Source organism: Natrix helvetica, assembly GCF_964273705.1.
Source record: "Natrix helvetica genome assembly, chromosome: 2".
NCBI classification, from domain to species: domain Eukaryota; kingdom Metazoa; phylum Chordata; class Lepidosauria; order Squamata; family Natricidae; genus Natrix; species Natrix helvetica.
In genome coordinates this window covers 162,103,106-162,127,352 of record NC_138552.1, presented here as the reverse complement: position 1 = coordinate 162,127,352, position 24,247 = coordinate 162,103,106, and the positions used below count along the sequence as shown (strand labels likewise).

Sequence of the window (24,247 nt, the reverse complement as noted above, 5' to 3'; positions counted from 1 at the left end):
TATTGTCCAGATGCTGATTTATATGCGCTGGTACAGATTTACTGTTCCACATACTGGCAATATACCATTCAGTTGTCTTATTGGAATAGATTAAGATGAGCTTGCAAATAAATCATTGGTAGTTAAATATAAAACAGGGAGGGAAAGGTCATATCTGGCAGTGATAGAGAACAGCAGAGTATCAAGCCATAAATAAAGTTACCTGCTAAACTAACTTCATGAATAAAGCCATACAGATACATATTGACTGAATTCTCTGAAATAATGACATGTTTTTACTATCCGTAATTCTACATAGTAAATATGTTTTTAACGTTTCTGTGTGGAGTATCTGTTGTCAGAAGGTATTTCTCAACAAGAATTTTGGTGGGGGCTGGTTCTAGAAAGAACATCATAGATTCTTTGCTTCTACGTTTTGTGCATTCCAGATAGTTCATTTCTTAATTATTTCAAAATGCAGATGCTAGGAGCTTCTGGCTGATGGCTAATTATTCTGTTTCTTTTTTCTAGCCAAAGCAGTGCCCTTTGCATTTGTTTTTGTACATCATTTCTTCATGTCCTAAGATTCAGTGGCTAAATGTTAGCTCAAGGGTGCTTTGGCATCCTGACCAGACCGAAGAATTCATGGCTATATAATGAAGAAAGCAGTGGTATAATTCTTATTTAGAAAGCAAGCCCAGTGGAGTAAATATCTTTGTCTCATTTATGAAGTGATGCCTTTTGATACTTATTTATTTACTTAACATGCTTCACAGAGATTTACATTTTCCCTCCTCTAGGGTGAACGTGGAGTTCCAGGTTTCCCTGGATTACACGGAAATCCAGCATCTAAGGTTCAAACCAAATGCTTCTTGTAACAATGGGTAGGATGTTAAAAAAAAATCAAGGGATTGTCAAAATAATAAAAATCCTGCCCTTTTTAATCTCATAGGACTTATTATTCCATGTTTTCTTTTCTGTCTTAAGAACACAACTTTTAGTTCAGAATATTGTCAAATAAGTAAAGGTAGATATACATATTTATGGAAGTGGTGATATCACATAGGCTGACTTGTTTATCCAGTTTTAAATCATTTTCCCATACCTAATCTAACCTTGCTCAATAGTAGTAACTGTGAGAGGGATCTTGGAGTCCTAGTGGACAGCCATTTAAATACGAGCCATCAGTGTGCAGCAACTGCCAAAAAAACCCCAACACAGTTCTAAGCTGCATAAACAGAGGGATAGAATCAAGACCACGTGAAGTGTTATCTATACCCCATTGTCTATATCTATACCTCTATCTATACCCCATTGTCCCCTTGTGGTCATGAAGAATTAGTACCATTGGAGCCATCTCCACCACAAAATCATGACGTAACTCAAGTGATAACAGCTTTTATGCTGGAGCATATTTATATTCTGCAGGTATACAAAAAGGCACACAGATTGGATCTTAGTGCGAGAGACAATAACACAGGTCTGCAACTAAAAAGCTGTTTGAGTCCTAGAGGACAACCATTTAAATATGAGCCAGCAATGTGCAGCAGCTGCCAAAAAAGCCAACACAGTCCTAGGCTGCATCAACAGAGGGATAGAATCAAGATCACGTGAAGTGTTAATACCACTATATAATGCCTTGGTAAGGCCACACTTGGAATACTGCATTCAGTTCTGGTCGCCACGATGTAGAAAAGATGTGGAGACTCTAGAAAGAGTGCAGAGAAGAGCAACAAAGATGATTAGGGGACTGGAGACTAAAACATATGAAGAACGGTTGCAGGAACTGGGTATGTTTAGCTTAAGAGAAAGAAGGACTAGGGGAGACATGATAGCAGTGTTCCAATATCTCAGGGGTTGCCACAAAGAAGAGGGAGTCAAACGATTCTCCAAGGCACCTGTGGGTAGGGCAAGAAGCAATGAGTGGAAACTAATCAAGGAGAGAAGCAACTTAGAACTGAGGAGAAATTTCCTGACAGTTAGAATAATCAATCAGTGGAACAGCTTGCCTCCAGAAGTTGTGAATGCCCCAACACTGGAAGTCTTTAAGAAGATGTTGGATAGCCATCTGTCTGAAATGGTATAGGGTTTCCTGCCTAGGCAGGGGGTTGGACTAGAAGACCTCACGGTCCCTTCCAACTCTATTATTCTATTCTATTCTAGACTGTAAATACTAGGGGAAGTATTTTTCAATATTATCATTTCCTCTTTCCTGATAATTGAAACTAGCCTGCTCTGAAGGTCTGGAATATTTAGTCTATTTATCATCTCAACATTAGTGCAAAGTTTGTCTTAGATGAAATATTGTTCATCTTTCCATAGATGCTACCTCCTAGTAGATGGATTGGTTTTTGAATTTTTAATTCAATATTTTATACAATAGACCACCTAAAATATTGCAAATTGGAACTATAATAGAGGTAAATTAGAGTTGTTATTCCTTCACATTGCTGTTTTTATATGTTTTTATGTTATTATCATATGTTTTATAGCATTGTGTAGAAGACGGGGCCTGGGGGTGGAGTCAGAGGAATCAGCCTATTATCTCTATGTTCCCACAAGCAATCTAAGTCCAACCCATCTTGAAGTCTAACTCTTATCTAGTGCCAAAGTAGTCCTAACTGTTAATCAGTTGACTAGATTCCTGTGCATAGGCATAAACAATAAATCAGTTTAAATGGAACTTAATGCATGACATTAGTCTTTTGCGTCTAATAATGGCTGTAAAAAGTCATGATAGGCAGGTGGTCTAAATACACAATTATGAAGACATTTTATTTCTGGCATGTAAATAAGTATTAATTTTAAACCACATTTGCACTATGTTAAAAGGTATGGCTACTATCACCTTAGATATCGTAAGCGAATGTTTTGTTGCTTTATTGTATTTAATTTGCCTCTTTGCATATAAAAATAAAGTTATTTATTTATTTTATTAAGGGGGACAGAGGACCTAAAGGAGATCAAGGCATACAAGGAATTTATGGGAAAAAGGCAAGTTTAAGCTTAATATAAGATCAAATGATTTAGTTTGATAAAAAAAACCATATGTCAGGTGAGCCGGACTAAATATAAATCTAGGTTGTTATAGACAAGAAATAAAAGTTAACACAAATGGTAAGCTTATCACAATGTACTAGATTTCTCTCCAAGTAGTTGTAAAACAAAATCAAGGGAAGATTTGTCAACAAAAGGTTATACTTGTCAATAATTTTCTTATACACAAATCTCAAAAAGGTTTAAAATGGATAAAAAAATTATAATTTTGAACAATATAAGTAAGTTTGAAATAAAATTATATACAAACTATGAACATGTTATTGCTAAAATATATAAACTTTTGTTGAAATATTAGAGAGAACAAGTGAAACAATGTATGATAAAATGGGCTAAAATGTTTGGCTACAATGTACAAATAGTTCAATGGGAATTTTTTAAAATAATATTTATAAAATGACATATCTTTTATATTTATCACCAAAGAAATTTATAGAATGTATATAGATACTACAAATGAATGTTGGAAATGTGAACAACGTGGACAATTTATCATGTTATTGTAGATCTGTGAAAGACTATTGGAATATAACTAGATAGATAGATAGATAGATAGATAGATGATAGATAGATAGATAGATGATAGATAGATAGATAGATTATATATATATATATATAGATAGATAGATAGATAGATAGATAGATAGATAGATAGATGATAGATAGATAGATAGATAGATAGATAGATAGATATAGATATAGATGATATAGATATAGATGATATAGATATAGATATAGATATAGATATAGATATATAGATATAGATATAGATATAGATGATATAGATATAGATAGGTATAGGTATAGGTATAGGTATAGGTGATATAGATATAGATATAGATATAGATAGATATAGATATTCGTAGATTTTCACGGGTGTAGGTATGCTGGTCTTGTTGTATTTGGGCCTTTTCCCGTGTAAGATTGAGATTGTCTTGGCAATGTTTCAGTGAGGTCTCACTTGCCATCTTCAGGCTGGGTTTGGGGCTTAAAGTGTGATCGGAGCTGCAGTCTTTCTATAAATCTTGGTGTGTGTGGGGGCTATGGAGTGCTGGCTTTGTTTCAGTAAGTGGAGTGATTGGTTGTGTGGTTGTATCATGATTGGTAGATTGGTGCTGATTGGTGCTGGCTGTGTGTACATTGTTGTTTCGTGTTGTAATGGCCTAGGTGGTGGATGGGGCTCGTTTGTTGACTAGGGCTGGTTTCCAGATGTTTGGTAGGGGGGAGGTATCATCACGTTTATTCATGTTGTGGGAGCGTTTCTCTATTTCGATAGCTTCCATAATTATTCTCTTGTTGAAGTATTCTGTTTTGGAGATTAACCTGGTTCCTTCAAAATTAATTTCATGTCCTGTAGCTTTAAGGTGCTGGAAAAGGGAGGAAGTTTCTTCTTTTTTTCCTATTGCGTTTTTGTGTTCTGCGATGTGTGCATTTATTATCCTGTCCATTTGTCCTATGCATGTTGCAGGGCAGATTTTGCATGGTATTTCGTAGACTCCTTGGTTTTCTAGCTGGATTTTGTCTTTGGGGTTTCTTAAGATGTTGCCTATTTTTTGGTCAGTGTTGAAGGCTGTCTTGATATTGTGTTTGTGGAGAATTTTGCTGATTTTATCTGTGGGGCCTTTGATGTAAGGGAGGAGGGCGATGCCTTTGTCCTGTTCTGTGTCTTGGTTTTGGGGGGGAGTCTCCCTTTGGATTAGGTTGGTAATTGTTTTTCTTTGGAATCCGTTGGAGATTAATACGTTTGTGAGAGTGTGTAATTCAGTTTTCAGGTGGTCTTTGTCGGTTAGGCGTTTGGTTCTGGAGATGAGGGTCTTGGCTACAGAGTTGATCTGTGCAGGGTGGTGATGGGATTGTGCATTTAAGTAGCAGTTGGTGTGTGTTTTCTTCCGGTAGATGGTTTGTCCTAGGGAGCCATTGGGCTTTTTGTAGATTAGGACGTCCAGAAAGAGAAGTTGGTTGTTTGCTTCTATTTCCACGGTGAATTATATTTTGGGGTGTAGGCTGTTGAGATGTGTGAGGAAGTTGTCCAGTTTTTCTTTCCCATGTGGCCAAATCACGAAAGTGTCATCAACATATCAAAGCCAGAGTTTGGGTTTGTGTTCAAATTTATCTAAGGCGTTAGTTTCAAAATGTTCCATGTATAAGTTTGCGATGACGCGTGAGAGGGGTGATCCCATGGGTGCTCCTTCTATCTGTTTGTATCTTTGTCCATTATGGATGAAGTATGTGTTGGTTAGGCAGTGGTTGGTCAGGTCCAGGATGTGTTTAGGGGGGTTGTGTTTGTTCTGGATAGCTGTCAATGCTTCTTTTATAGGCACTTGGGTGAAGGGGGATATGACATCGAAACTCACGAGTAGGTCGCTGGGTTGTAGGTTTTGTTTCTTTATTGTTTCTATGAAGTGGAGTGAGTTTTGTATCTGTGAGGTGATGGATTCTGAGTAGGGTTGGAGTTGTTTGGCGAAGAATTTGGCAAGATTCTGTAGAGGTGAGCCTATGGAGCTGACTATGGGTGTGAGTGGTGTTCCTTCTTTGTGTATCTTGGGGAGGCCATAGAGTTTGGGGCATCTGGAAGATTTCTCTCTGAGGATGATTCTTTAGAGGTTTGCTTACAAACCTCTAAACACAGACCCCACCACCTACCTGGAAAAAACCACCAAATCCAAAATAAAAGCCTCTCCCATCAGTGAAGAGATCCAGCAAAGAATCATGTGATTGTGAGACCTCGCTGAAACATTGCCTAGACAATCTCAATCATACACGGGAAAAGACCCAAATACAACAAGACCAGTGTATGTATGTATGTATGTATGTATGTATGTATGTATGTATGTATGTATATATACACACACACACATACATATACATACATATACATACATACATACAAACTGTTGAAACACTGACTTTCTTTTAGAATTAATAGATAAGCAACTGGATTACTATATACTCAAAAATAAAAAAACACCACCCACAACAGAGGAATAGTGTGAAGATAATGGAATTTCAAAGATGACCAAATTGATTTCATTGATTAGAGAAAAGACAATATCTACATTTATGGCTGACTGGAAGCCATATATATATATACAGCTTGAAGATGGCAGGTGTGATCCTGCCGAAACGTTGCAAAGACAATCTCAACCTTACACGGGAAAATACCCGAATACAACAAAACCAGCATTATATATATTTGTGTTGTATTTGTACTGATAAATAAATAAAGGGAGACTTTATTTATCAGTACAAATACAACACAAATATAAAAGGCAACATTAAAAATAAAAAATATGGTTTTCTGCCTGCATGGTCTTCTGTGATGAAGCCGAAGGACAGAAAGAGGGAGTGTGACCTTCCTCCCATATTTAGGCATACCAGGGGTTGTAACACAAATATGTACGTACGTATGTATGTATGTATGTATGTATGTATGTATGTATGTATGTATGTATGTATGTATGTATATATATATATATATATATATATATATATATATATATATATATATATATATATATATATATATATTTGTTTTCGTAGATTTTCACGGGTGTAGGTATGCTGGTTTTGTTGTATTCGGGTCTTACACGGACCTTACACGGGAAAAGACCCGAATACAACAAAACCAGCATATATATATATATATATATATATATATATATATATATATTGCATGAAACAGAAAAATGCATTTATTACTGTTGTTTTGATGATTAGGGGGAAAAAGTAAATAGAAAAAAGTGAGCTTTCTTTTGTAATCATAGAGTAAGAGTTAATTTTGTATTTATGCTCATATTTGTTGCAAAGAAAATTGATTGCTTTTTCTTTCTATTTCTTTTTTATATTTTCTCTGTTTTTCATTTTTTAAAATTCAATACTAGCTTATAGAATACAAAAGAATATATAGCAAAACTATTTGTAAGTTTCATGTTCTTTTAAAAACTTTTAATAAAATTTATCTAGAGATTTAAAAAATCCAATGGGAAGAGTTCCCTTAGGGCAGCAATGATGAACCTTTTTTTGTTTGCGTGCCATAAGTGGGGGGAGTGCAGGGGGGTCGTGTGCAGGCATGCTGCACCCATAATGCAATGCACGACCCCCCCAGTGCGCATGCACGCATACAGGCGTGACCCCCCAATTTTTGCATACTTTTTTCACCCTCCACAGGCTCCAGAAGCTTTATAGGAGCCTGGGGAGGGTGAAAAGAGCCCCCCTCACCCCCCCCGAGGCCCTCCGAAGGCTTCAATGACCTTTAGTAGGCTTCCCTGAAGCCTACGAAGGAGTCAAAATGACCCTCCGAGCAAACTGGAAATGACTTCCGGTTTGCTCGGAGGGTCGTTTTAAGCACTCCAAAGGCTTCAGGGGCCTTCAAGAGGTTTCCCTGAAGCATATGGAGTGCTCAAAACGACCTTCCAAGCAAACCTTAAGTCCGTTCCCGAACCCCCGGTTTGCCTGTAGGACTGGTTTTTTGCGATCCGGAGGCTTCAGGGAAGCTCATGAAGCCTCCAGAGGGCCTCCGGGGTGGGGTAGGCTCTTTTTGCCCTCCCCAGGCTCCTATAAAGCCTCTGGAGCCTGGGGAGGGTGAAAAATGGCTTTAAAAAGGGGTGAAGTCAGCTGGCCAGAGCACAGATGCGTGCTGGCCAGCTGACAGGGCAGCGCCTTGCGTGCCCTGACAAATGGCTCCACGTGCCACCTGTGGCACGCGTGCCATAGGTTCGCCATCACTGCCTTAGGGGATCTGCCTTTGCAACTTTAGTTTAATCCTGGGAGAAATTATTGTGTAATGTATAATGAGAGATAAACCATTTCCACAAATCTCTGTCAACTTTTATCTTAAAACAAGAGCAAGAACACTACACTTCACCCATAAGAATATTATCACCTTGAATAAGTACTAAAAGAAAAAAAAAAGAGATAATTTTTCTTCACAGTGCTAAGTCCAGGTTTTTCCACAACTGGTCAAGCATATTTAGCACTTGATGAGCAGGACTAATGAGCCAGCTTCAACTCACCATGTATTCTGCCAGCCTTTAGAGGGTGCTGACAGTTTGATTTACTGCTGCTCTTATTTAGCTTTGTCCTATTCTTTTACCAGGGCGCAAAAGGAGAAAAAGGTTCTGCTGGATTTCCTGGAATACCTGGACGGGTTGTAAGTTTCTGACAAATTTGGGGGGGATTCTCTTTGTTTTTCCTTTTTCTGCATTATTACAACTGTGAGTAATTCTAACTTTATTTATAAAAACAGGGAGAACATGGGAGGAATGGGAAGGATGGCATACCTGGAATTCCAGGTTTTAAGGTACCCAATGTATTGATTTTGTTCAAATATTGTATTCATAACTAGAATTCAAATTAACTTCATATATATGCATGACGTATACAAGTAGTTCTCAACTTACAACCATTTGTTCAAAGTTGCAGGGGCAATGAAAGTGACTTATGACCGTTTTTCACCCTTATGATCATTGCAGCATCCCCATGGTCACATGATCAAAATTAGGACGCTTGGCAACTGACATGACCTTATGACTGTTGCAGCTTTCCAGAGCAATGTGATCACGTTTTAGTACCTGCTGACAAGCAAAGTCATTGGAGAAGCCAAATTCGTGTCACAATTGCATTACTAACTTAACAACTGCAGTGATTTTCACTTAACAATTGTAGCAAGAAAGGTTGTAAAATGGGCAAAGGTCACTTAACAAAGGGTCTCGCTTAGCAACAGAAACTTTGGGCTCAATCGTGGTCGTAAGTTGAGGACTACCTACCTGTATGCATATACTTCTTTCTATTTTATTAATGGATTTTTATTTTATCAATCTTATTCTTGTATGCTTATATTTCTTTTAAACATATGTGCTGTTTAAGAGCATTTATGAATAATGAAATGTTACCAATGGACTCAATAGAGTAGGAGTCCATATGGCATGGGGATCAAGGAAACAATTCATAACATAAAAAGGATAATCAGACAACCACCTCTGACTTCCACTACATATCTTCTTGATTGTCTGATAGTACCCAGACATGTGTTTGTGCTCATAGGCTTGCTGCATGGAAGGGAGGATCTGACCTAATTAGGACTGTTCCATACATCAAAGCTGATCCATGCTTATTGGCATGCAGATATTGGTAGTATAAGAAGTGAGACTCTTGCAGTCAACTACATGATTTTTGACTCTTCCGTGTGATATTTATTGCATATGGAATTCTTAGGAAGTTTTTGCTGCAGCTTTTTCCATCCCTTCCCTTGCTACATACCTTGGGAATTCTCTAATCAAGTTAAATTGCTCTTTCTGGCATGTACTGTAGTTTTGCTCTGGCAGCAATAAATAGAGAGTATAGGGACTTTGAAGAACAATGTAAGTGCATTGTCTGGATTTCCTTCTTGCTGTCTGATTTTTTTTAAAAAAATCTAACTTTTACACTGTATTCTTTCATTCTTAGATTATAATACAGAGCAAGAGGAAGAAGTATAGCATTTATTTCTGAATAGTTTGAAATTTAAAAAAGCAATGGCCTTTTGTTTCTGGCAGATTAAAATGCTCCCATTTTGCCTTTTAACATCTGCTGCCTATAAAACATAGTTTCATTTGGATTTTTTGCAATCAAAGTCAGAATATTTTAACAAGAAAAGCATCTTTGAAAATTGCTGCTGGAATCTTCTTCAATTTCTTCCAAAAATTCAGAAATAGCCCCCCTTCCCTGAAACAATAAATATTTTGGTACACATCAAAATCATGAGCTCTACAAATTGGCCTTTGCAGACCCATATGTTTGCAAACTCTCTGCTGTAGAATAATTAGAGTCCCACCCTTCTTTGTGGAAGAGTTTTGGAAACTCTTTCCATTGGATGGAAAAAGTTATATTTACCAATTTCCCCACTATTCATAACCCCCCTCTTTAAGAAACTCAGAGCATGAGTATTTCAGACTTAGACTTTCTTAGCTAAGTGTCTGCAACATGGTATTCTTCAAAATGTAACGAATGGAGATTATGTATTTATCATATGCATAGGTTACACTAGTTTTTAAATTCCCAGCCAGAATGAATCATAAGAATATAAGTAGTCCTTGGCTTGCAACCACAATTGTGCCCAAAATTTCTGTTCCTAAGCGATATTTGTTAAGTGAGTTTTGCCCCATTTTATGACCTTTCCTGCCACAATTGCTAAGTGAATCACTGCAACTGTTAAGTTAGTAACATGGTTGTTAAGTGGATCTGGCTTCCCCATTGACTTTGCTTGTCAGAAAGTCTCAAGAGGTGATCACATGACCCTGGGACATTGCAACCGTCATAAATATGAACCAGAACTTCTGGATTTTGATTCATGTGACCATGGGGATGCTGCAATGGTCGTAAGTGTGAAAAAGGGTCATTCACTCATTAAGTGCGATTGTAACATTGAACCACCACTGAATGAACTGTTGTGAGTTGATGACTATCGGTTGACTTGCAACCATTTGTTTAGTGACTGTTTGAAGTTACAATGGAACTGAAAAAAGGGAGTTATAACTGGTCCTTGCACTTATGTCGATTGCAGCATCCCCAGGGTCACATGTTCAAAATTTGGGCATTGGCAACTGGAATATACTTACCATGGTTGCAGCATCCTGTGGTTATATGTTCTGATAAGCAAAGTCAATGGGGAAAGCCGGATTGATGCAATGACTGCATGATCCACTTAACAAGTACAGTGAGTTGCTTAATTATGGTTAAAAAAAAAGCTCATAAAATTGAATGGGGCCTCTGAGTGAAATCTCTCTCCATCTGTCAATCAACACTGGTTGAAACTAGCCACGAACAAAGGAGGATAAATAATGCCTCCTATTCCCAATTCAAAAACCACAGGCAGATCAAGGAACAAAGATGGACACATTACCTACATCCTGTCGTCACTATGTAAACCTTACGTAGATTATATGTCTGGGATTGTGTTGTTCATCCCCCGTTGAAGTCCAAAATTAAAAGTGCCCTATGAGCTTTGGAGGGGTGAGGTCAGTCATGGTTGTTAGCTGTTGCTAGCTATTTTAGGGCAGTAATGGCTTGCAACCTCTATTTTGAGTGTGAGTTCTGGGCCTGCATCCTCAGACACATGAAATAGAAGCATTATGGAGCAACTCAGAATGATAGCATTGGGGAAAATACGCCTGGATCCTCTTGTAAAAGTCATCATTTCAGAATTTCACACACAGCGACCATTTTTGTACTATTGTACTATTTCTTGAATTCTCGGACAAAATAGCCAAATTTCTATATATTTTCTTGACTTGTATGAGCTCCTAGTGCTTTCCAGCATGAGCCTTGTTCCAGTTGCTGTTAATGCAGATAACAGAGCCATAAATCAGCAAGGTCTACATCCCTGGGTCATTGTTAGCTGACAAATGCAGCCAAATCAACTACCCCTGACTCTTTTGGAAAGATACCCATATTTAGTTAGCTGTGCCCTCTGGAGGCAGAAACCAATAGATTATTATTATTATTATTATTAAATTGAATTTATTAGCCGCTCCCTTTCCAAGTAGGACTCGGGGCGGCGTACAATGGAGCATATAAAACATAGAAAATGTATAAAAAACAAATAGACATACATACATACCAAACACATATACACATACACGGACACGGACACGGAGGAGGTAACAAATTACATCATATAGACAGTTAAAATTAACATTAAAATACCCCAATTGTAAGAACTCAATATGTAATTAAAAATTTAACGTTTAAAAACAATTTAAAAAACAGTTAGGAGGAATAAGAGAAAAATTACGATAGAGCAGCTCACATCAGCACAGTTTTTATGTTCTGCTAAATCAGATCATGGATGGACTCTTGGTGTGTTCCAGAGATTTATTTCATAGGGGAACAGGCCTGAACATAGATTTTGCATCATTGGCAAGGTCTGTAACCTAAATGCAAGTGGAAAAAAAAAACAGCTTGAAGAAACATGCTGTGTAGCAGCAAGATTTAGCTTTGTGTATTTTACTGGCAGATTTTAGATATTTCCCATATATTGGTGGAGTTAAGTTCAGGCTGTTCAGTTCCCAGTGTGCTACTGGAAATTTAATAGTTTCTTGATTATTTTTCTGTCATCAACATTAAGGGAGAAGTTGGACAACAGGGTTCTCCGGGATCAGAAGGAAGACGGGGGAATCCAGTAAGTTTTGAAGTTTTGAAGTTGTTTACTGACATTCATTTTTCTTTGTTAAAATCTATTTTTAAAAATTGGGTGTCAAACAGAACACAACCACATACCGAAACCTGGCAGCTGATCTTTTAATGTTTTTTTAAAAAAAAGAGATTAAGGAGGATTTTCTTCTTTGTGTTACTACTGTGCTTTTCTTTTCGGTGAGCATTTACTGACATTCATCAACATGACTTTCTTTCTTTCTTTCCATCTTAGAAAAGTAGTGCTTTCGCAGGGAGCTTGTTTCATATTGTTTATTTATTTAAAACAACTTTCTACTGCTTCCAGTAAAAGAAGACAGTAAAATAAACCAGTAAAATGGTTTATGATTAATATGTGGGGGCATTCTGAAGTCAAAATGCTAAGGAATGGAAGCTGAGGTAGGTGTCTGCAGGACCCACCACTTTCATTAAAGTGATGAAAAGAGACATCGTGCCATCATAATGCAAGTTACAACACTTTCATACATGCCTGTGACATCTTAGCATACGTATTAAAGGAACAGAGCTTGTATTCACAATGCTGCTTTCATCATTTCCACCCTCCCTCATCCCAGTAAGTATCAGTAATCAGCAGTAAGATCTGCATCTCCATCAATTTCCAAAAGTGAGTGGTGAGAGATGATAGTTAGATAGATAGATAACAAAAGCAATAGCAATTAGACTTATATACCACTCTACAATGCTTTACAGCTCTCTCTCTAAGTGGTTTAGAGAGTCAGCACATTGCCCCCAACAATTTTGGGTCCTCATTTTATTCACCTCGGAAGGATGGAAGGCTGAGTCAACATTGAGCCTGGTGAGATTTGAACTGCCAAATTGCAGTCAACCATCAGTCAGCAGAAGTAGCCTGCAGTACTGCATTCTAACCACTGTGCCACCATGACTTGCTGATAGATGATAGATAGATAGATAGATAGATAGATAGATAGATAGATAGATGATAGATAGATAGATGATAGATAGATAGATAGATAGATGATAGATAGATAGATAGATGATAGATAGATAGATAGATAGATAGATGATAGATAGATAGATAGATAGATGATAGATAGAAAGAGAAAGAACGAACGAACAAATGAACAAACAATAAAGTGATATTTGTTAGGAACTAAAAAAAAATGATTCAAACATCTTTGAGCCTTTGAAGTGCATGTTTTTACCATAATTACAAGTAATTCAAAATTCTAACTTGCCAGTATTCTTCTTCCTAAACCCTGCCGGCTATGCCCATGATCCAAAATTTCCTGGACCCTTCCATTTTTCTGCTCCACGTTTCCATTTTTTCCTTACTTTAGGGACTGTCAACGTTTTATCAATTTACTTTAGTCTCTGATTTTTCAATACCTTTTTAGTGCATTTTGTCCTCAACATATGATGAAACATGATAGACCTCCAAAACCTACTTATGACCTGGTTTCAAAATTTCAATGTTGCCATGGTCACGTGACCACATTTTGGGTGCTTAGCAACTGGCCTACATTTATGGCCATTTGCAGTTGCATGACCTCAATTTACAATGGTTTTGCAAGAAATAGACATTTACTTCCTATTTCTGGCAAAAACTGTCCCATAGTGAACAATGGGTTCACTTAATGATTGCAGTGTTCACTTACTGACTGTAGTGTTTGCTTAATGATTGCTGCAAAAAAGGTCATAAAATTGGGTTAGTCACCCACTTTACAACTGTCACAACTTATGACCATATTTGCCAGGCTGAATTACAGTCATAGCCCAGGGACTACTTGTAGTCTTACCCTACACTGCTTTGATTATCATTTTACCATATAGCAGAAAGTATGTTTTACAGAAAACAATTTTTCTAGACTAGGAGAGAAGAATTGGATTGCAAATTAAAATTCTTCACTCATATGCCAATGGAGGATATACCCTGTTAATTCCACAAAGGACTTCCCCTAAGACTGCCTTTCCTACAGGCAATGATTCATGAAATGCTCCATAAAACTTTTACAATACTCCCAGAGAGTGTCACTTTTCCCATTTGTACAGCATCCAAACATTCTGTTTCCCTCGGTTATTCAACCATTGTATGGATAATCTGCTTTGAGTTAGTGTTTGATCAGAGACAGACATTCTTTATCATTTCAGTTAATGCAATGCTCACAAAAGCTAGATGCTATATGGTACAGATTAAATTGAATAAAGCCAGAAGTTTTCATTATTTAGAAACATTGTATTGAAACTTATATTTCATGTTTAATTTCCTATCTGTATTCACTGTGCAGTTGTTTAAATTACCACCCATTGTTTCTTGATCCTATCATTTGGACAGATATACAGTTGTGGGGTCCTTGGTGCTCTCGGAACTTGGTTGTTTTCTTGCTGACCTTTTATTATCTAACTAGGTAACATCATCAGTGCTAGCATTGTAACTAGGCAGTACTGAAGATATTACTTACATCCACAACAAAATACCAGGGACTTAATAACCACCTTGGTCTTTGACACACTGATTTTCAGATTGATTTTCTTCATGGAGAAGCTATAGAGTCTAAAAATTACCATACACCTCACTTAGGCTGTCAGCCAATAGCATAACATCATAAGCAAAACAAAACAAAAAAGTACATGAAGATTCATACCTGCTACAAATGTATCTCTAATGTGACTACAAGCATTTTTTTATTATTCATTTAGTTTATTCATTGAATATTCAAAACTGTTTCAATGATGAAATTCTGGGTGGTATATCCCTAAAGTACTTTTTTCAAAAGGCAACTGAACTTTGTTTTTCCTTTGAGGATGTTTCGCTTCTCATCCAAGAAGCTGCTTCAGCTCTGATTGAATGGGGGAGGATAGAAGGATTAATATTCTTTGCAGTTATCTTGTTAGCACTCTTTCTGAGAGTTGTTGAGGCCACTCGAAGGTTTATCTGTGTTGTTAGGGTCGCCCTAAAGAGGAATGGAACTTTCATGGAACTGCTGAAATGATTGTATTATAGTTGGTGTCATCCAGGGGTGTCCAAACTTGGGAACTTTAAGACTTGTGGACTTCAACTTCCAGAATTCCCCAGCCAGCATGGCTGGCTGGGGAATTCTGGGAGTTGAAGTCCACAAGTCTTAACATTCCCAAGTTTGGACACCCCTGGTGTCATCCATCCACCTCTGTAAAGAGAGGGCTGTAGATGGCCTTTTTGACCCCCTTTTCAAACTAGTGGTCCTCTGTCCAGAATGTGGACTTTGCTATCTACAAAGAGTGACCTTTGTCTTACAAATGAAAATGGATTGCTGACTCTTGTCCTGATGGGTTTGCTCTCCTATGTTGTACCATGCATTTGTGAAGAATTTTTTTGTTCCTCCAATGTACAGATCTAAGTACATATCTTGCTGCATTATCACGTTGCTCAGCTTGTGTCTGGGTGTTTTACCCTTGGGGTGGACAAGCTTCTGCCTTAGTATACTTTTGGGTTTGAAGTGTGTCTTCCTTCCATCCTCCATCATTTGGTCAGAGCTGAAGAATCTTCTTGGATGAGAAGCAAAACATCCTCAAGGACAAACAAAGCCCTGTTGCCTTTTGAAAAAGTACTTTTGGGACAACCATGACCTGAATGACTGAGAATCTCCATAGACATCTGGGTGTTATATCACAAAGCAGATATACTGTACCTAACCACTCCACAAAATTCCTAGAATCTGCTTTAGAACAGTGAAAAAGTTCACTCGGGTTGCAACATACATTCTTAATTCATTCATATGAAAAGGTAGTTAACTTTTGAAATTAAGCAACAATTTCATAACTATGCTGAAGTATTTTGTATTTATTATTCTAAAAAAGGAATTTAAAAACCACGAACTCGTTTGCCAGTATTTGACCAAATATCCAGCCTCTGCCAGGGACCTCTTACACCAGATGGTTTTAGACAGACTAGAGAAGAAAATACTACCTACTTCAGAATAACCTTTCTTCCTAGAATTCTATGCCTTTCTTCTCTGTGACTTGCAGAGCATTATCTGTTTAAAATTTTCAGCTATAATGTTTGCCAAATGCTCTGTGCTCTAGTTATTCTCCTGGCAGCTTTCTATGTATCAAGGAATAAATGTTATGTAACAAGGAAATTTAATTTTGAACAGAAAATAAATGGGTTTTCCTGTTAATAAGATCCACTCAGAAGCTGAGTGATTCTTCCCTCTTAAATTTTTGCTCATAAAAATGTAGGTGTCAGCCACAGTGAACTCTCATGTGGAGATGCCATAACAAAGAATCAAAGTAAAGGCTACTTTTGAGCACAGTTTTGGTGAAAATATGTTATTTTTAAGCTGAAACTGAACATGATTGCTAATGCTTCTTCAGCTACCCTGAGGCAGGTTTAGCAGCAACAAGAATCATCTGCCAACTTGAAGTCTAACAAAACCTATTAGAAATAGAATACTTTATTGACCAAGTGTTATGTTACTAAAGGAATTTGTCTCTGGTGCATAAGCTCTTAGTGTACATACAAGCAACAAGTGATAATCATAATCCCAAAATACAATAACTCCGTGATCATAATAGGATACTGAAGCAATCAACATAAATCATAATACGATACTAGATAAAGGCAATCAACATAAACCATGAGATAGAACAAGTTATAGTCAGAAGAAATGAAGCAATTAGGAAATAGGACATAAGTAATACATCCCTACTGGGTGGTTTGACATCCCAGGGCATACAAGGGGTGTCAAACTGATGGCCCACAGGCCGGATGCATCACTTGCAGGCCACACCCATCCAAGCTCCGCAAAGGGAAAAAACGTAATACATCATGTGACAGCAACATGGCATGGCGAGTTTGACACCCATGGCATAGACAGTGTTATGGAAATTAGTTGTTTAATGAAGTGATAGCATGGGGTGGTGGTGGAAATTGTCTTTGTATGGCAGAACTCTATTTTATATATGTATAAATAATTAATATATAACATGGGCTTTGCCTGCCTGTAACTAAAGATGAACTAAATTCAGTCATTGTTAACCCAAAAAATATTACAGAAAGCAAACGTGCATTTTTTTGTAAAACTAAAAAAGAATGAAAAAAAAAATCTAAAAGTGCCTTCATGAAAAACAATATTAGAAGACTGCATGTTGGAGCCAATGCATAGCTTTTCCTTGTAGTGGTGGGTTAGCCAGAATTTCATGTTTAGGTAAATATGATTGCAATTTTGATAGGACTTTTGATCGATGGAGTGTTGATCAAGCCTGTTTCAAATCTTACAGGCCACATAAATAGACCTTCTAGATCAGATTAGGCCATTCAATTCTAATAGTGATGAATTTATGCTAGTTTTCTATTTATTTATTTATAAATCAATCCATTTCAAAAATAAAGAGAAGCCTTCCAAGCTTCAACTCCGATTATTCCAAGCAAAATGGATGGAGAAGTCTTGGGACTCCAATATATGAAAGAATGCCCATCAGTCACATTATTCCTGTCTGCGATTTCTATTGCGAATCTAGTTGCTTTCAGTACAGTACAGGTCTCTCCAACAGCAGGCTCATAAGATATCAATATATTTAGCAGTACAGCATTTGAAATATATGTGCATAAGCAAAAGTTACACCAGCTAATTTTGATATATGATCTTTGTTCCCGAATGGTTCAATTGAAAGTAGGGGTGCCAATTTTATTGTATCCAAGTATACTACACATTTTAATTAAAATTAATTCTGTGTTGTCCTTTTAAGAAGATTGCCTTCAGAATTTAATTACTTTTGGTGTTAGACTTTTGAAGGCAAAGTGTGTTTGTACACTCTGTGCACAAATGTATTTTCTTTGCTTCTTATGATCATCACAATGTGATAGGTGAGATCGAAGTTGAAGAGCCCCTTGTAAAATTCAGTATGTGGCTGTTCTTGGCTCCTAGCGAGTAAATCATATGATATGCTCACCCCTGGCAAAAAACTGTTGGGTTTTTTCCCTGTGGCCTCCAGTGCAAAGAAAACTGGCAGCTTCTGTTTGTGGTACGCAAGTTGTGTGATGAAGTCATTTCTGCTACGATTAAATGATTGTGGGTGCCATGAGCATTGGTGGTCATTAAATGAGTCACAGCCACTGTGAATGTGAGGAGTTCTGTAGACTCAAGCCAAAAAGCACAACTGTATTTAGAAGGTTTTCCAGCAGAGATACCAAATACTTTTCTGAGTGTTTTGTTGCCAATGCTTTTTATGGTGTAGGAGGAAAGGGTCATAACCCAAACCTTGCTACAATGAGGATGGAAATTAGATTTTCTTTTTTTAATAAAGACCTCATTGTTTTTTGTTGGTTTCCCAGAAAATATCTCAATCCAAAAATAAAAGATAATCCAGCTGTTTTTGAGATGAAACATATTTTTCTTAATATTTTACAGTATCCCCAAAATAAAACAGAAAAAAAAGAAAGCAGAGAAAGTTTCATTGAAAAACATTCACTTGAAACAAAGATTAGTCTCTTGCAGACACACGAGACATTGTTCTAATGTCAAAAATACTTTTGAAGATACATTATGCACAGTGATTCCATAGTTTTTTTAATGTTAGTTTAATTCATCATAAGAACAATTGTGTATGTGGTTAAAGATCCAGATCAATATATTTTAGATGCCTGTACATTGTTGAGTCATGCTTAAGAATCAATCAAGAATTCGAATGTTGACTCATTTCCTCTATTGATTCACAGCTCAAAGATTATAGATCATGCAATCTGGAATGGAGAGGTGGACACATACACAAATAATGCCAACATGCAGCTATTTCTAACCAATGTTCACGACTGTGTTGCCTCATAATGGCTAGTTGTTCACACATAAACAGGAACTTACAGCTTCTGTTTCAAGTTTAATATCACAGTGGGATATGAATGCATAATTATCTCTGATAATTGGAGAATGAATACAGAACTTCAAGTGAAAAACACAGCGGTGCTTCTATTTAATATTTTTAAATTTATTTTTCCCAAGGGAATTCCTGGGATCCCTGGAGTTCAAGGAATAAAAGGAGATAAGGTATTTATCAGGATGTAGATTTAATATGGAGACATTTCTTTTTACTTTTTTTGCTTTAAAGTACTACTGCCACAGTGCATTCTATAATAAATAATGTTTGGTTTTGTTTTTTAAATATATCATAGGGTGAAAGTGGGCTGCCAGGACAAGAAGGAGAAAAAGGATCGTCAGGGTTACCTGTATGTTTTTATTATTCCATTTTTTTTGAAGTGGATGGGGCAAAATGCCATGGTTATAGGAATCATGGACTGAAGAAAATCATGTTATCCGGTTCTGTATTATACTTTGACAGCAATTGTAAAATCCAGATTTTTCAATGTAAAATCAAAATATATCTGAATGAAATGATTTCAAAACTAATTTCTTTGACAATGGCTGAACTTGAAAAGACAAAGATGCTAGTTTTAAAACAGAGAAGAAAAGCAGTACAACTTCATGAAAACAAATTAATTATGCTGCAGAGTGCCCTGTCCTGAATTAATGCATACTGAATAACTGCATGGAAATTGAAGTTAAACGCTTTTGGAGACTATTCGCTGCCTTAAGGATCCTTTCAAATGTTCTGCATGAGCTCTTAACGGGACACGTGTCGTGTCATGCACTTAGTAGGGAAGTTGAAAATTGTGATTCTTTCCATCACATTGAACTGTTTTATAACAAGGAGGCGCCTCTGTTCTGACCTGTTAATAGCTCCCACAGAATGATTCTCTTTCCAGAATGGATGGTACACTAATTTTGAACAGATGGCAACTGTCACCAATGTAAATTCAAAGTGATGGGAATTCTTCGTGTAGACATAGCTCCATTTTAATAGGGAAGGATTTTGGAAGAAGCTTCATCTTTCAGCCTTAGGTTTAATCTCAGAAAGTACTGCGATACTTCAAGGAGAGTTGCTTTGCAACATGCTGGTTATGGCTTCTCCAAGATGGTTTTTGCATGTACAGGAAGCATAGTATCAGTTTGAATAGTACATTTTCCAGATCATTTATTACGTTAATGTTTCATTCTATTCTTCCCTGATAGGAGCCATTTACTTTCAAGTGTATGGAAGATTTAAATATTTAGAGTGGCTGAAGAGAAACCAGCCAGAATATAAAGTGAAATTTATTTGCTGTTAGTTACAGTAGTTGTTCCAGAAGAGAATGGATGAAAATCTTGTTGATAATTCATATGTAATACCTGAGGGAGATTTCATCAGAAATAAGGAAAAAATATCCCTATTATAGTTGCCAGCTCCAATCATTTATTGTTTTATTGGCCATTAGTGATTCCAGTTCTGGAGAAAGAAGCAGCAATTGTTTGTTATACTGTATTTTACATACTTGCTTCATTTTTGTTGCATGGTTTTTGGCTAATTTTGTAAAACTGCTACATTATGAGTGGGGAGCCAGGGGACTTTCAGATGTTGCTCCATTATATCTCCTAGCATCTCTTGTGTTTTGCAGTGCTGGCTAGAGCTGATGGGAATTGGGATTTAGTAGCATTTGAAAGGATTCGGGATCTTCATGTCAGTGCTCCATAACTGTGTCAGAAAAGCCTATTTGCAAAGAATTTATATCCTGAAAAAAGACTCTCCTTAAACTTAGATGCAGAATATGGGATTGGCTCTTTCGATTTTGTAGTGAACGTGTAGCGATTCTTCTGTTAGTTTTATGGATTTTGCAAGGTTTGGTTTTTTTTTGGGTGGGCGGGACGGGCTTTTTAGTCATGGCTATCAATGAAACCAAGCTTGGAAAATTTTTGTTCTATTTCCTGCTTTAATTCTTTCTCTCTCTTGTTGGCTTTGCCTGTAGTTTATATCAAACTAAGTGCTTCTTGGTTTATGATGCCATATTACAAGGTATTTATACATTTGGTATCAGGCTTTTCAAATGAACCAAAAATTATCTTAGAATGCCATGTTTCACAGGCATTATGGCTATGCCAAAAAAGGTTAAATCACCCTGTGATTCCAGTGAAAACAGAATTATTTGAGCACTTTGTGCTTGTAGTTAAATTTAAGAATGTCGTTTTGATAATCTGTTTAGTATTATGTCTGGTTTGAACCTGAGCCATACATAAAGTACCAGTTACATGCACACTTGATCAATTATAAACAGAGGATTTTCAAGCAGAGGTTTGAAATAGGCTCACAAACCTTGACTGGCAGGAAGCCAGTTTGAATTCATTGTACTTAATGCTTGGGCAAATATAATGTAAACACTGATGATGGGAAAGGAATAGGAAAGAAAGCAAGGGAAGGAGCGAGTGTGCATCCCATGGGCTAGTTTATCATTTGTATATTTTAGAACTGTTGGTAATATCAAATATTTATGTTCTAACCTTCCTTAATTAATAGATCATTGCACTTAGGAGGCACTAACAACTATGTAGCTTTAATTGGCACTTGCAGAGGAGGAGAGAGAAAATTAATAATGCCTTAGTGGAGTTAAACCCAAGTTTCTCTTGCGGTTGCCAAAGTCCAAGCAGGATCTCACTGGTGCTGCTTATCTTGGAGAAGCCTCTCAGCATTTTTCCTGGTCAAGCGCTTCACAAGTATATTTTTGGATCACTCTGCCCTTTGTTGTTTAATTTGGTTTCAGTGTCAGGTTACTCAACTGGTTCCCCTCATCCATCTCTTATTTCTCTTTTCCATTGTGAGGAAATTTTTCCACAGTACTGAATAAATTGAAATTGTATACATATAAGGCAGAATGGATTCAGATGAATATGGACTCGTGGAGCAGTAGAAATGCCTGATTTTTAAAGCAATGATATTGTCTCTGAAAGAGCACTTCCTATTTTGGAAAGGCTATTAGGAAAACAGATTATCATTCTCTCATAATAATAAACACGTAAACCTTATATTTATTTGCATTTGGAAAGAATTAATGATAAATGTTTAATTGCAAGTAAAAATTTAAGGCAAAAAGAGGTGGAATGCAGTAACACACTGCAATATATACACAATTTTAATTTGTGTTATTCAAATGTAAGAAATGAAAGGGTTCATGTTAGAAGAAATTGTAACATAATCTGTATTGGTTATGTTCCAACTTTCTCATTTTAAAAAAGAAATCTTGGGGGTTGTTTATGTATATCTGTTTTTGTTTCTATTTCTCAGGGTCTTCCTGGACCTGAGGGATCATTAGGTTTACCTGGAGGGTCTGGTCCTAAGGTATATTTTCTGCCCTGACTTGTAAAAAATAAAATCTTAAAAAAACATTATCCAAATTATAAGTAAACAAGAAAAAATGCAAATATATGAAAACTCTTCTGAACTCTAGCATAGTGAAGTCAATATTTGGGACCACAGGAAGCTCAATACGTGCAGGAAATACAGGACTTTTTAAGATTGTTTCATTCTGTCCAAAGTTGAAACAACAGTCCTTTCCTTAAATTGGAAGGGTGAGCAAGAGGTTGCACGTCTGAGTAGGAGAAGTCTATGTGCTTCTTGTAGAAATCTTGGAACATAAAAGTCTGTTCATTGAAGCTTCTAATCTATATCCATGCTCATTGTTTGGGATTTTGTAACTCCCATAAGCCCAGTACTGCAGTCTTTCAATGCATCTCCTTCATGTATGTAAGAAATGAAAACAGATGAAGTTGTAAATTGAACTGTAACTATTCCCCTTTTGTTCCTCTGTTCTCTCTCACACACATTAGCACACTCACTCAGATACAGCCACAATTCACGACACTACTCTAAATTACTCATTACAATAGGGGAATTTCAGAAAAGGGGTAGCTCTCAAGAGGAATAGTTGCAGTAATGTAACTTGGCTTATTCATTTAATTTGTCTGTCTAAACATTTTGTACAATTTGTTTTAGTAACCCCATTAACTAAAGTCTTGTATTCACAGGGCAACAAGGGTGAACAAGGACCACAAGGGAAATCAGGAATTCCAGGTGCCAAGGTAAATTTGGCTAAGTTTCAGTGTGTCATGAAGCAAGGAACTACATTCTTCCGTTAACATAAAAACTCTGCTTGCTTTGTGTTCAGTGTACATTTCTCTCTTCTGTCTGTCATGGACTGGTGGGGAACTTGTTGGCTAAATGCTTATAGCAATTAGAAATGAGGTGATTTAAAAAAAATGATTTACCACTGCAGTTCTTTTAAATGTTTGCATAAACCAAATTCTGAAATCATTTTATCAGGATTGTGATAGAAGAGCTGTGCTGTTATGTAAATAGTTCAATTTTCTTAATGTTGATGGATATTTTCAGTGTTCTGAGCAAAGCCAAGAATAATGAATGTGCTTATGAGTTTTTATCAAGCTTGTTATGTTTACAGCTCATTTGATGCCAACATATCACAGGGATTTATTCTGTAGTGGAAATATTCAGGGGGAAAAAACTCCTAAAAGATATGAGTCTTCTTACAATACAATACAATAGCAGAGTTGGAAGGAACCTTGGAGGTCTTCTAGTCCAACTCCCTGCCTAGGCAGGAAACTCTATTCTGTTTCAGACAGATGGCTATCCAACATCTTCTTAAAGACTTCCAGTGTTGGGGCATTCACAACTTCTGGAGGCAAGCTGTTCCACTGATTGATTGTTCTAACTGTCAGGAAATTTCTCAGGAAATTTCTTCTCCAACAAGTGCTGGGAAATAAGGATATGAAAGAAATACTTTGCTGGGGAAGTGGGACAGCTACATACAGCATGCCCTATAAACAATATGGCAACTTTAACACCATATGAAGAGTTTAAAGAATCATTTCATTCATGCACCCTCATATTGTGAAGAACCTCTTCTTAAGATTTTGCACAACTGTAATGTGAAGGCCTAGGAAAAAAGAAGTCCAAAGTCATTACCACCCAGGTGCTTTCAAATCAGATATTTGCAGAATCCTGTCCACAGCTTCAGAAGAACAATGCATTTTCAGAATGTGTAGTTTCCTATTTATGGAGTTCTTTTTGGTTTCTTAGGGAGAACAAGGAAGACTGGGTGATTCAGGTGAACCAGGCTACCCTGGGATGCCTGGTACTCCCGGTTTGAAGGTATGCCTTTTTAAAAAAAAATATTATTATGGACCTGTGTTTCCTTTTATAACAAAGC

At 36.9% G+C, this 24,247-nt stretch overlaps 1 protein-coding gene across 1 annotated transcript in view; it reads left to right on the top strand.

The window, feature by feature from the left end:
- Window positions 1-24,247, top strand: part of COL21A1 (collagen type XXI alpha 1 chain) — a 94,569-nt gene that overhangs the window by 50,062 nt on the left and 20,260 nt on the right. Inside the window, exons 13-22 of the mRNA XM_081941767.1 lie at window positions 780-833; window positions 2,920-2,973; window positions 8,132-8,185; window positions 8,282-8,335; window positions 12,140-12,193; window positions 19,161-19,205; window positions 19,331-19,384; window positions 22,309-22,362; window positions 23,049-23,102; window positions 24,118-24,189. Of these exons, the coding sequence (XP_081797893.1) occupies window positions 780-833; window positions 2,920-2,973; window positions 8,132-8,185; window positions 8,282-8,335; window positions 12,140-12,193; window positions 19,161-19,205; window positions 19,331-19,384; window positions 22,309-22,362; window positions 23,049-23,102; window positions 24,118-24,189 (549 nt within the window). The remainder of the gene's footprint in view (window positions 1-779; window positions 834-2,919; window positions 2,974-8,131; window positions 8,186-8,281; window positions 8,336-12,139; window positions 12,194-19,160; window positions 19,206-19,330; window positions 19,385-22,308; window positions 22,363-23,048; window positions 23,103-24,117; window positions 24,190-24,247) is intronic.